The sequence below is a fragment of the Rhipicephalus microplus genome, unplaced genomic scaffold, assembly GCF_043290135.1.
Source record: "Rhipicephalus microplus isolate Deutch F79 unplaced genomic scaffold, USDA_Rmic scaffold_15, whole genome shotgun sequence".
Taxonomy (NCBI): Eukaryota; Metazoa; Arthropoda; class Arachnida; order Ixodida; family Ixodidae; genus Rhipicephalus; species Rhipicephalus microplus.
The window spans coordinates 22,376,273-22,391,680 of NW_027464588.1; the positions used below are offsets into that span (position 1 = coordinate 22,376,273).

Sequence of the window (15,408 nt, forward strand, 5' to 3'; positions counted from 1 at the left end):
GGCTGTTTCACACGCAGACATTCTTTCGATTCTCCTCTGGTCGCGGGATCGGCCCAGGGTGATCAGTTGATCTGGTGGGACTACACCAAGCTCCTCTAGCACGTGTTCAAAGCTTGAATGTCCTTTATTGAACCACAACACGGCCATAGCAGCTGCAGTTTCCACTGTTGTCCGGGAGGCAAACTTATTCTTCGGACACAACAACCAGATTTTGCTGTTCAAAGATTCTGCAGCGTTTTGGGTCTTCCCTTGGATACAACGCACCAGCAACTTTTCATCTGTGAGCTGCTTGTAAATGGGAAGCACAGCCAATCCTTGAGCCTTGGTCAAGATTGGTGTGTGGTCGGGTGGGGCCTCCCCAAGCGCTTCAGCTCGCCTATGCTTGCACCAGGAAGTCGCCCCTTCTGGACAGTATCGGTGGCTGCCTGCTGTGTTGCTCGATGATGAATGGAAATATGAGGCCCAGATGGCACGATGCATTTTCAGAATATCACCTCTGTTGTTTGTGATTGCAATACGGTAATAGTTCTGCAGCTTTTGAATTGTGCCATCTGTCAGCTTTTCCCCTCGTGGAAGTCTTGTTGGCAGTTTCCGAAGTGCAGTGCCTAGACGCTTGGCCACATGGTTTGTGCACTCCTCCTTGTCCACAACAGCTTCACCATATACCTTGGCCTCAGCGACAGCGGTATAAGCTTTGCTGTCCCCATCACTGAGGAACTTGGTGAAGCGCAATGGTGTTGTGTATGAGGATGTCCTGCCCCATATGCGCAAAGCTGCCTCAGTCTCCATGGCATGAGAGGAGCACTCTGTATTTTTTTCGCAGACAGGTGTGTGGAATGCTTGCCATATTTCTTCCTCATCACCCAAGTCCTGGTGCCGGCTACAGGCAAGGCAGTAATTCGATAGCACTTCAAAATCTAGGCACAAACCAGTGTCCACAGACACAGCAGTGCCGATGCCATTGTGGCTCTTGTGCCCTCTTTTTTGCCATGTGCCATCATACATGACAGCAACATCAGCCCCATCCACTTTCTCTTTAGTTATCATCCGCGCTTTCGCCATGTTTTCTTGCACAGCTTTGGTAGCTGCAGCATGAACTTTTTTGCCGATTGCAATAAAAGTCTTATGATGCATAGGTATTGGCAGTCCAAGAATAGCGCAAAAACGCGACAGCTGTTCATGCCCGATGCCTATTGCACGCGCAGCCACAACTACCTTCACATTGACAGCGAAGCTGTCGCGCGAGCTGCCGCTTCGGTAGCTCCAGTCATCACCGGCATCGGTGGGCTGTCTTTCCGGCAGAACACGCCGCGAACTATGCGCGGCAGAAACCACTGACTCAGGACACTCACTGTTATCACAGTGCAGCTCGAGGAACGAAGAGAGGCCCTTACGTTTACTTGCGGTGTCGCGAACGACGAGTCCAGCGGTGTGGCATGTTGGACAAACAGCACGGCTTACCATCGATGTCAGTGCGCCGATGTCACAAAATACTCCGCTCACAGAGCCACAAACACTCTTCGTTCTTTCGCTTTCGAACTGTTCAATCTTTTTTTCTGATGCGCTGATGAACTTGATCGCGGCGTCGATTTCGTCAAAGTTCCCGCAAGCCGCCGTATCCCCGCTGCCTTGATTAGGCCTAGTGGCCCGCGGCTCGCATTCTTCTACCGCTGCTTTGCGCTTCGGTTTACGTCGACGCCCTTGGTACTTGTTCTTGCTTGCAAACTTTCGTGCTCGGAAGTCTCGCTTCTTCGAGTTATCCATGGTGAACTCGGAAAAACATAGAAACGCACGGCAAGTGCCGATCGTCGCAAGCGCTCAGCGAGCGAGGCCGATCAGATGTAGCCAATGGCGGCCTCGGTAGCGTACCATGTGACCGGTAGAGATGCGCGAAGCGGCTGCAGCTTGGCTGCAAACCGACTTGGAAACGACTGTTTTGTGAAATTCCTCACTAAAATACGAAACTAGGGGGACGCCTGTACACTAGAAAGAGCCTTGATCTACACCACCGAACAAACCCCGATGGCGGACGTCATCGTGTTGCCGAGTGGCGGATTTTCAAAAATAGCCGTCGGATGCGTGAATTCGCGACTTCGGCAGCTACCTTCACTAGCGCAGATCGATTTTTTACCACTTTCTCATTTGAATTCAGCTATGACCTTTGGGGAAATGATAGTTGAATGATCAAAAGTGATTTTAGCAGCAATATCTCAAAAGTGGAAATTTTCGCAAAAAACGCGATTTTTCGACCCGCATCTCCCCTTAAGGAAGTATACAAAGGACATGTAAGTTCTTTGCAGATGAAGCGACCACTCATTTGACTCAACATAAAGGCTTTCTACGGGGCTGGTGCGAAAAGCACCCGTAGAAAGGCGGATGCCCAAATGGTGCACGGGGTCCAGCATCTTCAAGGCACTTTGAGTAGCAGACTGATAGACAACGGCCCCATAATCTAAGCGGGTGCGAATGAGGCTTTTATAGAGGTTCATGAGACATTGCCTGTCACTACCCCACGCAGTACGTGACAACACTTTCATAACATTCATGGCTTTTAAACATTTTGTTTTTAGATACTTGATGTGCGGTACGAAGGTCAACTTGTTGTCCAAGATTAAGCCTAGGAATTTATGCTCCGCATTGACAGACAGACCGTTCAGTTCAATGTCAGGTTCCGAATGCATGCCTCTCTTTCGAGAGAACAAGACACAGGTGCTTTTTTGTGGGTTAAGTCGAAATCCGTTTTAATCTGCCCATTTGGAGACCTTGTTTAAACCCAGCTGAACCTGCCGCTCACACATTGCCAAGTTGCATGACTTGAAGCCAAGCTGAACGTCGTCGACATATGTACAATAGAACATATTGCGGGGAATGGACAAGTGCAAAGAATTCATTTTGATAATAAAAAGTGTGCAACTAAGCACGCCACCTTGTGGCACGCCTGTTTCCTGGACAAATGTTTGGGAGAGCACACTGCCCACACGGACACGGAATGTCCGGTTTGACAGGTAACTTTCGATTATATGAAACATTCTTCCGTGCACACCAAGGTGGGACAGGTCTCTTAGGATTCCGAAACGCCATGTTGTATCATAAGCCTTTTCGATATCGAGGAACACAGAGAGAAAATATTGTTTATGGACGAAGGCGTCTCTGATCTGTGCCTCGATACGAACGAGGTGGGCTGTGGTGGATCTGCTTTCTCGAAACCCGCACTGAAATGGGTCGAGCAAATTGTTTGCTTCAAGGATATGTACAAGTCGGCAGTTTATCATTTTTTCGAAGACTTTGCACAAGCAGCTTGTAAGTGCAATAGGCCTATAACTAGAAGCTAAAGAAGGGTCCTTGCCCTCTTTCAAAATGGGAATAATAATAGCCTCTTTCCAGGAGGTAGGGATAGTGCCAGAAAACCAGATAGCATTTTACAACCAAAGTAGGGTTTTTCGTGTTTCGGCTGGTAGGTTTTTTAACATTTCATACACCACACGGTCAGAACCTGGGGCAGAGGTACTGCAGGAGTTTAGAGATGTTCGGAGCTCAGCTAGACTGAAAGCTTGGTTATATGCCTCGCATCTAGTGGATTTGTGTTCTAGTTTCTGCTTTTCTATTCTTCTTCTGTATTTTTGGAAAGTGTCAGTATAGTGGGACGAGCTGGATACCCGTTCAAAGTGTGCACCGAGGAAGTTTGTTTGGTCTTCCAAGGTATCACCCTGAGTGTTTACGAGTGGAAGTGTGTGTACTTGTTTTCCTGCTATCCTACCGACCATGTTCCAGACTTTGGCCTCTTGTGTATATGAATTTATCCCTGATAAAAACTTGTGCCAGCTTTCTCTTCTGGCCTGCCGACGCGTTCTCCTGCCTCGAGATTTTATTTTCTTAAAGCTCTCAAGGTTTTCCGCTGTCGGCGAGTTCCGCAGCAACCTCCATGCCCTGTTCTGTTCTTTTCGCGCATTCTGACACTCAGCGTTCCACCACGGGACGTGTCGTTTGCCGGGAAGTCCAGATGTTTGTGGAATGCACTTGGCTGCTGCGTCAGTAAGAAAGGCCGTGAAGTACTGCACAGCTTCATCTATGCCTAATCCGCATATTTCGGTCCAACTTAAGTGAGTAATTTTTTGAAATTGTTCCCAGTCAGCTTTGTTTATCAGCCATTTGGGAACATGTGGAGGACATTCATGTATTATTGGTGTACGCAAAACCAAAGGAAAATGGTCACTTCCGTATGGGTTATTTATGACTTTCCACTGAAGTAATGGTACAAGTGAAGGAGATGCGATACTGAGGTCTATGGAGGAGTAAGTATTGTTTGCAAGGTTATAATATGTTGCCTGTTTCCTATTCAACAGACAAGCACCTGATGAAAAGAGGAACTGTTCGATGAGACGACCTCGTGCATCACATCGACAGTCACCCCATAAACCGCTGTGCGCATTCAGGTCCCCTAAAACCAGATAAGGTTCTGGTAACTCGTCTATTAAAGAGTGAAAATCATGTTTTTCCAGGCGGTGTTGCGGCGGTATGTATAGAGAGCAGATGGTGACGAGCTTATTCAATAGAACTGCTCGAACAGCCACTGCCTCTAGGGATGTTAGTAGTGGTAGATGGCTACATGCTACTCCTCGATTAACAATAATGGCTACACCACCAGATGATGCCACAGCATCATCTCTGTCCTTTCGAAAGACAACATATTGACGCAAAAAATTTGTATTCTTGGATTTTAAGTGTGTTTCCTGTACACACAGCACTTTTGGAGAATGTTTGTTTAGAAGTTCTTGGACATCGTCGAGGTTTCGAAGTAGTCATCTGACGTTCCATTGTATAATTTGTGTCTCCATTATGGGAGTAAAGAAGTGCTGTGTGTACCAAATGAGTGTGGCTGGTGTCTAAAGAGAGAAGTGACTTATCTTACAGAGCCTTTAGAAGGCCCTGTAATTACCGTTTTGTCTTTTTTAGAGCGGTCGAGGGAACCCCGCCGCTCTTTTGGCGCAGTATGCGCCGGTGCAGTTGATGTGTCCATCGCCTCAGGAGAGGCGACAGATGATGTTTTCGTTGTAGGCTTCGTCGTGACAGACGGAGCCTTAAACCCCACCGGGCTAGAGGTCGATGGGACCTCTTTAGTTTGTGTGGTGTCCTGGCTGCTGCCAAGGTTCACAGGAGCTTTCGGTGGGGCTGTATTCAAGGAGGGTGGGGCAGCTGAGGCTGCTCCCCCCATGGGGGCTTGTGGCGTTTGCCTCGGCACGCTAGGCGCGGTCCGGGCAACTGCCAAGGGCCTTTGTGGTGCCGCCCCTCGTTGCACCACTTCGGCAAAAGGTGTTTTTAGTGCTAATGATAACGAGACCCGTTGTCTTGCTTCCCTGAATGTGATATTTTCCTTAACTTTTATAGTTATTATTTCTTTTTCTCTTTTCCAGGCTGGGCACGCTCTGGAGTATGCGGGGTGACTACCTTCGCAGTTAGCACAGAGGACCTCGTCATGACTACATTCATCAGCGCTGTGGCCGGTTGTGCCACACTTAGCACACATCAGCTGTCCTCGGCAGCTCTGGGATGCATGACCAAATCGCTGGCATTTGAAACAACGCCTCGGGTTTGGAATGAAAGGTCGGACATGGAGTTTTACATAGCCAGTTTCGAGACTTTCAGGTAAAGTGGTTGAATTGAAGGTGAGTATCAAGTGCTTTGTTGCTATTTCATTGTTGTTACGTCTGATTTTGATGCGCTGGACATGTATCACACCTTGGTCCTTCCATCCATCAAGAAGCTCTTCTTCACTCAGTGTCATCAAGTCTTCGTCCGATACCACGCCCTTCACTGTATTCATGGTACGATGTGCGCTCACCGAGACGGGGATGTTACCAAAGGCTACAAGGTGCGAGAGTTTATTGTACTGTTCTTTGTCTTTTAGTTCGAGAAGCAGATCACCACTTGCCATCTTCGTGGCCTTATAACCGGTTCCAATGGTCTCTCTCAAGCACTTGGCTACAAGGAAGGGAGAGATTGCTCTAGCTTTTGTAGATGATTGTTCGCAGTGTAGGACATGGTATTTTGGGAATGTTTCTCTGTTTTTAGGCCAAAGTAGTAAAGTTGCGTCGGTGCGTACCCTTTTCGAGGCACGATCAGTTAGAGAGGGGGTCGAGGATCCCATGTAAAAATGTGGATTTTTCGGTAACAGCGCCTACCACCCACCACGGAGTCCAACAAGGGGACGTGGCAGAGCATGTGGGCATGTCTGCGCAACGCCAGCAGTACGCAGTTACTATAACCCAATATGGTTTACCCTAGTTTGGATAGCCACACAAGGTTAACCCTTGCCGCCAGGAAAAATTGGAAGTAAAATGAAGTGAGGAGAAGACAGGAAAGATGTAAAGTGAGAACAAAAGACGAAGATATAGGGAGAGAGAGATAGGAAAAGGCGACTGCCGATTTCCCCTGGGTGGGTCAGCCCAGGGGTGCCGTCTACGTGAAACCGGGGCCAAAGGGGTGTGTTGTCTCTGCCGGGGGGCCTTAAAGGTCCAATCACCCAGCGTCGGCTCAACCCCCAGTATCCCCTTTTCCCCGGACACGGCAAAGCCACGCACGGCTAGGCGTGGGAGGGAGTAGAAACTCCCCCGTTAGCTCGGGTCCGTGGTGTCGCTACACACCAAACGCCTACTTGCGCAGGCGCCCCTACGGGGTTGTTGTAGCAATGCACTCAGCAAAAAAAAAAAAAAAAAATTGCTGTAAACTCTGTGTGTTACAGTTACGAGTGCTTTGACTGGGCACATATCCTTTTTCTTCAGCAATGTTTTTTTAAACTTAGCTTCGGCATTAGGCGGAATTGGCCGATTTATACACCTCGACAACCAGCATCAGAGACCACAGAGACCACTTTGACGATCGAGACCACTTGGAAGATACTAGCCCTTTTAGCGATATCAGTTTCTATGATGATCGCAAGTGGTTGTCAGATAAGAGATGATCTTGCGTTACATGCTAAACTATACCACCTATCAGTGGCCAGTTTATCAAAAACATGATCCCATGAAATTCTAGTGAATCATTTAAAAATAATAGTCTGGTGCAGTGGAACCACCATTATACAACTTTCGGGGGACCATGCGAAAATGCAATACTTGTATAATCCAGGCGTCGTATTATCAAACTTGTATAAGCCAGTGCGAGAAAACGAAACTGAAAGAGTGTTGTCAACAGCCTCCCATCAGAAGAGTCGCAGTGTCATCGCTATCACATAATGGCGACAGACCATGAGTTCGCGTATAATGCCTTCGTGCACGACTGAGCTGTGCGCATTGCAATTTGTTGGCTTGTAAAGTACAACTAGTGATCTCTCGCTATTATCACGAAGATGGACATCAAGTGACAGTAATTTTGCACTGTGAAAACAGCTGTGTCACCCCCTTATGCATGCGCGAGCCTGTGACTGCGACAAAGAAAAGAGATCAGCTGTATGTCGAGCAAAGCAAGTTTCTACGGATTGAAAACGAGAAAAATATCAGCTCTTCGGCCAGCTGAAGCTACTCTTTGTGGTCAAAAACTGCGGGGTCCGCATAAAACTGTGTTATATAACCAAGGGTTATTTACATTGCTTCTATGAGAATTTTGCTGGGACCAAACAGATTCAATGTAAAATGCGGGTCGTCGCCAAACCGAGTGACATACAGTCGAAGTTCCACCTTATACATAACAATTGGGCTCGATATAAGCCCACGAAAATTCATATTCACGGAAATATACCATACTAACTAAAGCAACTTGTGTCTAAAACAGTCTTCCACTCGATGGTGCAGAGAGACTTTGTTCAGTAGAAAAATTCGATTTTGCCATCACCTGATGGAAAATTTCTTTAGCTTTCAAAAAATTTATCCCACTTAGGTACTCACTTTTTCAAAAATAACTTTTAGTTTTGGGCTTGGAAATGTTGATGAGAAATGAGCATGTATTTTCGTGTGGTCTCTGCATTTCTCTCAAAAGGATTTCAGAGGCTTGTGTACCTTTTTTTTCAGGAACTATATAGAGCATAGGCAAACAAAATTCTAATGTGTGTTGAGTCATTTAGATAGATGCAACTAGAATCTGTAGCATACGTGCATTTGAATTTTAGTATATAAAAAAATGACATTCCTAAGTGGCAGTTTTCATGCAATAAGATATGCAAAACATAAATCAAGCTTTTGTTGTACAGTGTTTAAGTTACACTGTTGCAACTTTGCAACGCTCTGCAGATAGCTTATATTTTTAAAAATTTGCTATGTAGAAAAAATAAAAATAAAAAATACAAGATGAAATGATTTTGAGCCCCTGTGCCAAGCTGCATCTGTCTTTAAGATTCCTTGCAAATTTCATAGCCATAGCTTATACTACTACATTATAGCCAAATTTTCTAACTCATTTTTAAGGTTTCACCCCAGCTTAGAGGGACACTAAAGAAAGACTATTTTTCACACGAAACTCTTTTAAATGAAATTGCTGCTTAATTGAAACAACTGCCAGTAATATGTTTGGTTTTGTACTTCAATATTATAACCTTGTTCATCTCTCAATAAACAAAACTCCTCTTAAAGGAAACACATTTTCCTGGTCCCTTCAGGTTTCATTTAAAAGTAGTTTACTGTATCAGTAAAGTACAATTCCACATTCCTGAAGACACCACTTGATCATGAGGCCACGCATCGCAAGTGAGAAAAAGCATGAAACGAAAGTGAAGGTGCAGGAACCGCCTTGCCATTTCCACACCAAACACCATCACTCGATCCTGCATAGCTGTTAATCGTTTTGAAATCGGTGAAGTTATGGGCGGAGGCTTCAGCGAGAAATTTGCATACGACACTTCTACTTCGCTTTCTTCCCCTAATGATGAACTTACGAACGCAATACTCGTGACATTACAGAGTCCTTGAATTTTATTAATCCAGACCACTTCACTGTTTCATTCAAGTGTTCCTTTTAAGAGTTAAAATGGCACCGTCGTGCTTACACCACTAAGCCACCACAACGTGTTAGGGACAACGACAATAACTGCTTACTCTGTGGAAGCGCTCGCGCTTGCTCAGACTCGTTGCTGGCACCTGTCCGCACAGACGATTTGACGAGACGCGCTAACCGTGAAACCTGGCAGCCGGTGATTTCCTTAGGCTGGACCAGTGTAAACGGCGATCGACACTGGTCTTTTGTCAGTGCAGCTGCACGGCCTGCAGATGGCCATCATGAACAGGCTCAGCTGACAGGAAGCACAAGATGCTTACAGGCAATGTGCTTACAAGAGAATTCTCATATTGCACCCATTAGCTGCTAAAATTCTGGCCCTCCGTACACACAGTGGACATATGAAGCAAATATGAAGCAGTTCTGTTCTACTAATTTACACTTCACTACCGAGCGAAAGTGAAAATGCTGTTATCTATGCTGACCAGTGGTACTGATTGCATCAGCGAAAATCAATAGTCAACTCATAACTCTGGGATGCTAAATTAGAATGTCTGCATCCCGTGCTAACGGCTTTTAATTTACTCTAAGGCCGATATCTACTAGATTCCTTGCGGGCTCAGATATTAAGAGCGATAGTCCTCGAAAGGTAGTCCCGGGTTCAAATCTGGGACAAGTATGAATTTTTCCTCTGCTGCAGAACTTTCAATAACAGCGATTTTAAACCGTACAGAACCTGCTCACAATCCCTACTGCAAAACACGTGCCAGAGACACATATGCTGTCACTAGAAAGAGCAATCAAGAGCTGCAAGAGCAGAGCTGTCACCACGTCTTGAGCTGCAAACAAACAGGACTCCCCACCCCATGCAAGCCCCAGCTGACGTGTCAAAAAGGATGCCTCAGTAACTATGTGAGAAGAACTATGTTGTTCTACAATGTCCAAGGCACATCTGACCACTCCTAGCTAGAGCCTGACACTCTGAAATAACTAGTTCAATATAGAGGCATATTCGAGAAATGCGGACAGCTTTTCTTGTACCTTTGTGCTACAAAAGAATGAAAGGCTACTTTTTTCTTTCGTGCCACCAACGTAATACTAGAAGAAACCCTAATTGAGTGCACTTAATTCGCGTTAATTGCACCAAAAAAGCCAGACCTGTACAGAACGTGCCGCAGGTTCACAGGAAAAGTTGAAGTCTTAAAACAATGCACACACACAGACTAAAAAGAAAAACTCAACGACAGCAAAGCTCTACCAACTCTCACAAATTTTTGCATTGTTGTAGAAAGCTGTCAAGACGGTAGTAATGTAAGTGAACGTCGAATACATAAATTGGGACACTCTGAACCCGTGCAACTTTTGGCTGCAACACGGCACTATAAGAAACCACCCAGATGGTGCCTTTCAAAATGTCTCATGATAATAGTCTCACAATCATGCTCGATGTCATACCACCCAACATCACCGACGAAGAAAAGCTTGACATCACCATGTACCTTCAGCGTGCCTGAGAAGCCAGACAACTAGCCCATCTGGACATCAAGAACCAGCAAACGACTGACTGCCGTCGTTAACACCTTCAATGACTTCATGAGAAATAGAAGCTCAACGAGTGTCTGGATGCAGATGTGGGCTCGTGAAACTTCTACAGCGATAGTTCCACACAAAGCACTAGAGCGCCTCGGCACTTCAGACTACGCGGCTATGCATGTCAGATGGCAGTGCAAGCTCTCAGTGAAACCATGCAGGATCTGAAGTTGTTCACAAGGAATGCCTTAAGAGGGACGGGCTCTTTCAAAATCGAAAAATTGCAAAACAAAGCACACCCAGAGAACAGTAGTGCTTGCTCGGCGCGGCCTTGCAAGCACCACTGTTCTCTGGGCGTGCTTTGTGTGTCCCGTTTGCCATCATTTCGCTCGGTTCTCACATGTGCTCTTAAATCTTTTACCGCCTTTATGAGATGACCTTTCACTTTGTTCACGGGACGCTGATTGTTGTTCTGTCGCTAAGAGTGAGCTGGGCAAAGTTTGAGATTCTGCACGCGTTCTGTTCAAGAAAGCGTCCAATGAGGCTCGTTTGCATGGTGAGGCTTGTTCACGTGCCAATGCTGGGCGACAGTCGCATAGATGCTGAGCAGCTTCTTCTTCGTCTTTTCAAGACAATGACTGCATTGATGCTTATCATGACGTCGACGTTGCTACACCATCCGCGAAACGCTCCGTCGTCACAAGTGAGGCTGGTGTTGGGGTTTCGTGCTCAAGTGCGCCTGACGAGTTGCGCTCTCTAACTGCAGCGATTACGGCCTCGAACAGTGCAACAGCGTCGTCAACTGTGCAACGGCGTCATCGACTGTGCCAACAGGTTCTTGGACATGCGAGGAGTTAGCTGCGGAAGAAAGCGAATGTGTTGCTTTGCAACCAAACCTCAGCGCTATGCCGGCAACCAATGGGCAGCGGAGAAAGACCCTTTTCTTGTGAAAAAGGCTCAGGAACGGCTGCAACACAAGCAGGAAAAGCTGAAGAGGAAAAGAGTCCTAAAAAACATTTCTAGCTACTTTGTAGGGTAATTTTAGACCAAAATACGAGTTCGAAACTTTCAAAGCCCGTTTTCTCAAAATGACTTGTTTTGGCCAGAGAGGCTGATTTGTCTGGTGATATCTCTGTTGTTGGGAGATCTCAACAAACATTTTGTTGGGAGATCTCAACAAACAAAAAAGTTCCCCTTCTGTGGTAGCCTCCCCCCTTGAGCAGTGTTGTAGGCGTTGGAGTATTGGAGGACACATTTCGCTTTATTAGCAGCTTGCTCCTTTTGCTGACGGCTTGATGTACGGCGGCTGCCGGCGTGTACACTAGTGTTGCCAGTGTGTGCACTTCTGCGGTCGCCGCTTAAGGTTGCCTCTCCGGCGATTCCAAAATGCTCAATAGATGGTAAGCTGCCACCCAAGGCTTCGGTTTTCAATAACCTGCCCACTCTTCTCCACAAAGTTGCTTTGTAAGAAAGAAGGGTAAAGAGAAAAGCGTGGCGTCATAACTGTCTCTCTCTCAGGAGGTTGCCTCAACAACACCACACGGGAGATGAGTAGTGGAGGAGAGAAAGGAATGTTAAAGAGAGGAAAAAAGGAGGGTGTCAGTAGTGTTTGGTCTGGTCGCGTGCAAACTCGCGCCGCCTCCGAACTGGAAGGAAAGAAAAAAACACTTGCCTGCTCTCAACCCCATTGAAAAACGCCAGATAGCTCCACATCTGCTATTTACGAGCGTTAGGAATTCGACTCTAGCCAGCGGCCAGTATAGCATAAAGGAACAGGTGGTTAACGTGCCCGACAATGCTGCCTTCAGCGTACCCATCACGCGCTGGCTCGTTAACAAGCGTTCCAACAGAAATGGTCTCGTCAAGAAACGCCCCATGCACCACTGAGTAAGCTCCTGTAAGGTGACTCACTTTGTGGATATGGTGGCGATTTTTTTTTATTGCCCACTTGTAGGAATTTAATGTCCCAAAACAAACCACCGCATGATTATGAGAGAAGCCCTAGTGAAGGGCTCCAGAAATTTCGACCACCAGAGGTTCTCAACGTGCACCTGAATCTAAGCACACAGGCTGGAAACATTTTCGCTTTCATCGAAAATACGGCGGCCGTGGCCGGAATTCGTTCCTGTGACCTGCAGGTCAACAGCAGAGTGCCTTAGCCACTAGACCATCAAGAAAGGTTCGCTTCTATTTTCAGTTTCAAACATCAAGACTATGTTTCCTGAGAGTGTAAAGCCACAAGCCCTTCATTTTTAGGCAACGACCTGTTACACATGTAGGTACTGGCCTGCTCAGGTTGCGAATGTCTCTGAATGTTTCCACTCCTCTGCAAAAACACAGAAAGTTTTACACTGATGAGCAAGAAATGACGGATTTTCAGATTTCAGGTGACTGGCGTCTATCCCTGCTGTTTTCATTGCACTTTGAGCATTGGTTTCTCTCATTGGGCACAATTTTGGCCAACAAAGTGTGCCATCTTTACCGACTGCATTTCCTTTTGTTCATCCAAACCATGTGGCATCGTAATTGATATACTTTTAGTTTGTAAAAATCCCTTTTGTTGTGTCATGAGACCCCTGGTGTCATGCAAGTACACTGTCCATGACACTGGGTAGAGATAGGCCTCCACTATGCCCTTTTCCTGCTACCAACCCAGTGAAGGCATGCCAGTCATGTTGCCCATGCCTCGCTCGCCAATCGCCCTTCTTTCCCCTCCATAAAACTACCTGCAATAAACACAGGAGAGCAGTCTCGCCGAAGCTCGGTTTATGTGTTCGCCCTCTGCACGTTCTCTCCTTGCTCTGCCTTTTTGCCAGCCTGCCACGGGGTTGCCTTCCATGCTGCTTCCCTTATCTAACACCTTTATTTTCTACAATGTCGTACAGTATTTAAGCGAAACCATACTCTCTTTCAACCTGCACTTCACAGCGGCATATTTTGACAGAGGTGTGCGCTTACATTTAATATTTGTTGACGAGCACTTGCTTGTCTTCTTATCAGCTCTACCACCATCAGCCACCTGAGGAAAGAAAAATTGCAGGCACAGATGTGAAGAAGCGCATGGTGGTGTAGACCATAGGTCGGCGAACTCACTCATAAGTCGAGTCACTTGGACTCGCTCAGACACAGATCGAGCTACGAATCGGTCCGCAATATTTTGGCGAGTCTGGGTCCGACCGAGTGCAAAACACAAGATGTATCTCTCGAGTGAGTGAGCGAGTTCCCCTTTTGTTTTACCGACCTATGGTGTAGGCACCCGAAACTTTCCTTTTACAGTCAAGCCACCGTTCCGAGCAACGTATACAGAAACAAAAAGTGAAACACTTGCTGTTGAAAGAATTTCGTAGTGCTTATAAACTGCACAGGCAGCTCAAGTGCCTATACACAATGTCTCTACCTTTCGGTCGTGTCACCTCCAATATTGAGCATGTGTGTGGAGACAACACACATTTAGTAGCCAGTCATTTTGCCCAGCTTTGGCAATCATTTCATGTTATCTGCAAGATAAGGGGAGCGCCAGCTGCCTTTGTTATCGGCCATGTGGAGAGCCCAGTTTTAGCTTAGCTGCTCGCTTTTGATTGCCTCCTTTGCACTGGCACGAAAAACCCCGATGCCCACCTTACCTGCATCTCTTCCCCTTCCCCTATCTAGCACCGTATTTATACCATTGTAGATATACCCATTTTATCTAAATCTGAAATCCATTGTGGGCAGTTAACTTCAATCAAAACCAAAATATGTTTAGTTTCCATGGTAGACTTACAACCGAAACCTAAATTAACAAGAAATCGGGCATGCTGTGGCATGGTTACAACATTAAGTTTATCTTCCGGACGTACCTGTGAAATATATTACATTTCCTTGCCTGCAAGCAGTACTTTAAGCAATGATTCGCAGAAGCTTTTCTACAGATAATCCCTGCCAATTGCCCTAAAGCTAGCTTGTCTGTACAGGTCTGAGGTGCTGCCATGAAGCCACCATTCTAAACTGAAATCCCAGTTTTTCTTCAGTGACATGGTACATAAATGTCTATTGAATGCACTCACGATTTTCTTTTGTGGGTGTGTTATGCAGAGCAATTGTAAAAGGTCGACCTACATTAGAGTCGACAATGAGATTGAGTAAGTACAATGATGACTTCACGCAGCGTGCTCTTTATTGCCTGGCCAACAACGTTGAGTACTCTCAAATGTGGTCCAATAAACTTCATTTTATTGTACCTAGAACTGGTTGCTGTGAAAAATAAACAGTTCTTCAAGGCACTGGTACGTAAGCCCCAAACACGGAAGCATAATGCAAACAGCGTTGCACTCTCCCGACGATACTGTACTGCAAAATGTTTCCAAAACCTTAGAGCAACGGCACAAGGAGCAGAAACCCACCTGTGGTCGTTGCCGGCTGGGTGACAAGAGAAGTGCTGTGTCAGGTTTTTCCAAGACCTGTGCCCAGAACTGAAAGTGCACACGAAAAAGAATGCAGGGCTGAGTTACTAAACACATGTTATGCTATGAGACAACACATGCCACATGCGAAATTGTAGCAAGCCGAAGAGTGACATTCAGCGATGCCAACAGAACAAGGCCGAAATTCAGGCCGAGGCAGACTAATGGCTTTTTGGCGCCAAAAGAGCTCACATAGCTGCACATGTAGGTAGTGGTGCTATTTACATAGATGCTGTATTACTTTTGCACATGACCCTTGCTTTCATATATAACCTGCACATGTAACTACTGAATGCTGAAAAATAAGAGCTTAAAGAGTCCTCACACACTGCTGTAAAGCTACCTTCCTTGCATTAACATAAAGAAGTGCGGTAAAATAAGCTTGCGCACTGAAAATATGGCTGACCCTTTTTAAAGTTCCCTATTGAATCATACGATATATTGAACTATACTCTGTTACACCACTTTGGTTCAGCACTACCAAAGCTACGGGGTGTAAGAAAGCCACACGCTT

The 15,408-nt window shown here is 46.1% G+C and overlaps 1 protein-coding gene across 4 annotated transcripts in view; it reads right to left on the bottom strand.

The window, feature by feature from the left end:
- The window catches only part of LOC142784710 (uncharacterized), a 109,663-nt gene that overhangs the window by 78,385 nt on the left and 15,870 nt on the right, over window positions 1-15,408 (bottom strand). For 2 of the 4 annotated variants that reach the window (XM_075883211.1, XM_075883214.1), the window contains 3 exons: window positions 14,835-14,903; window positions 13,411-13,471; window positions 9,024-9,188 (listed from right to left, as the gene is read on the bottom strand). In XM_075883211.1, coding sequence (XP_075739326.1) covers window positions 9,024-9,188; window positions 13,411-13,471; window positions 14,835-14,903 — 295 coding nt within the window. The remainder of the gene's footprint in view (window positions 1-9,023; window positions 9,189-13,410; window positions 13,472-14,834; window positions 14,904-15,408) is intronic. The other 2 variants (XM_075883213.1, XM_075883212.1) reach the window with 1 other exon arrangement.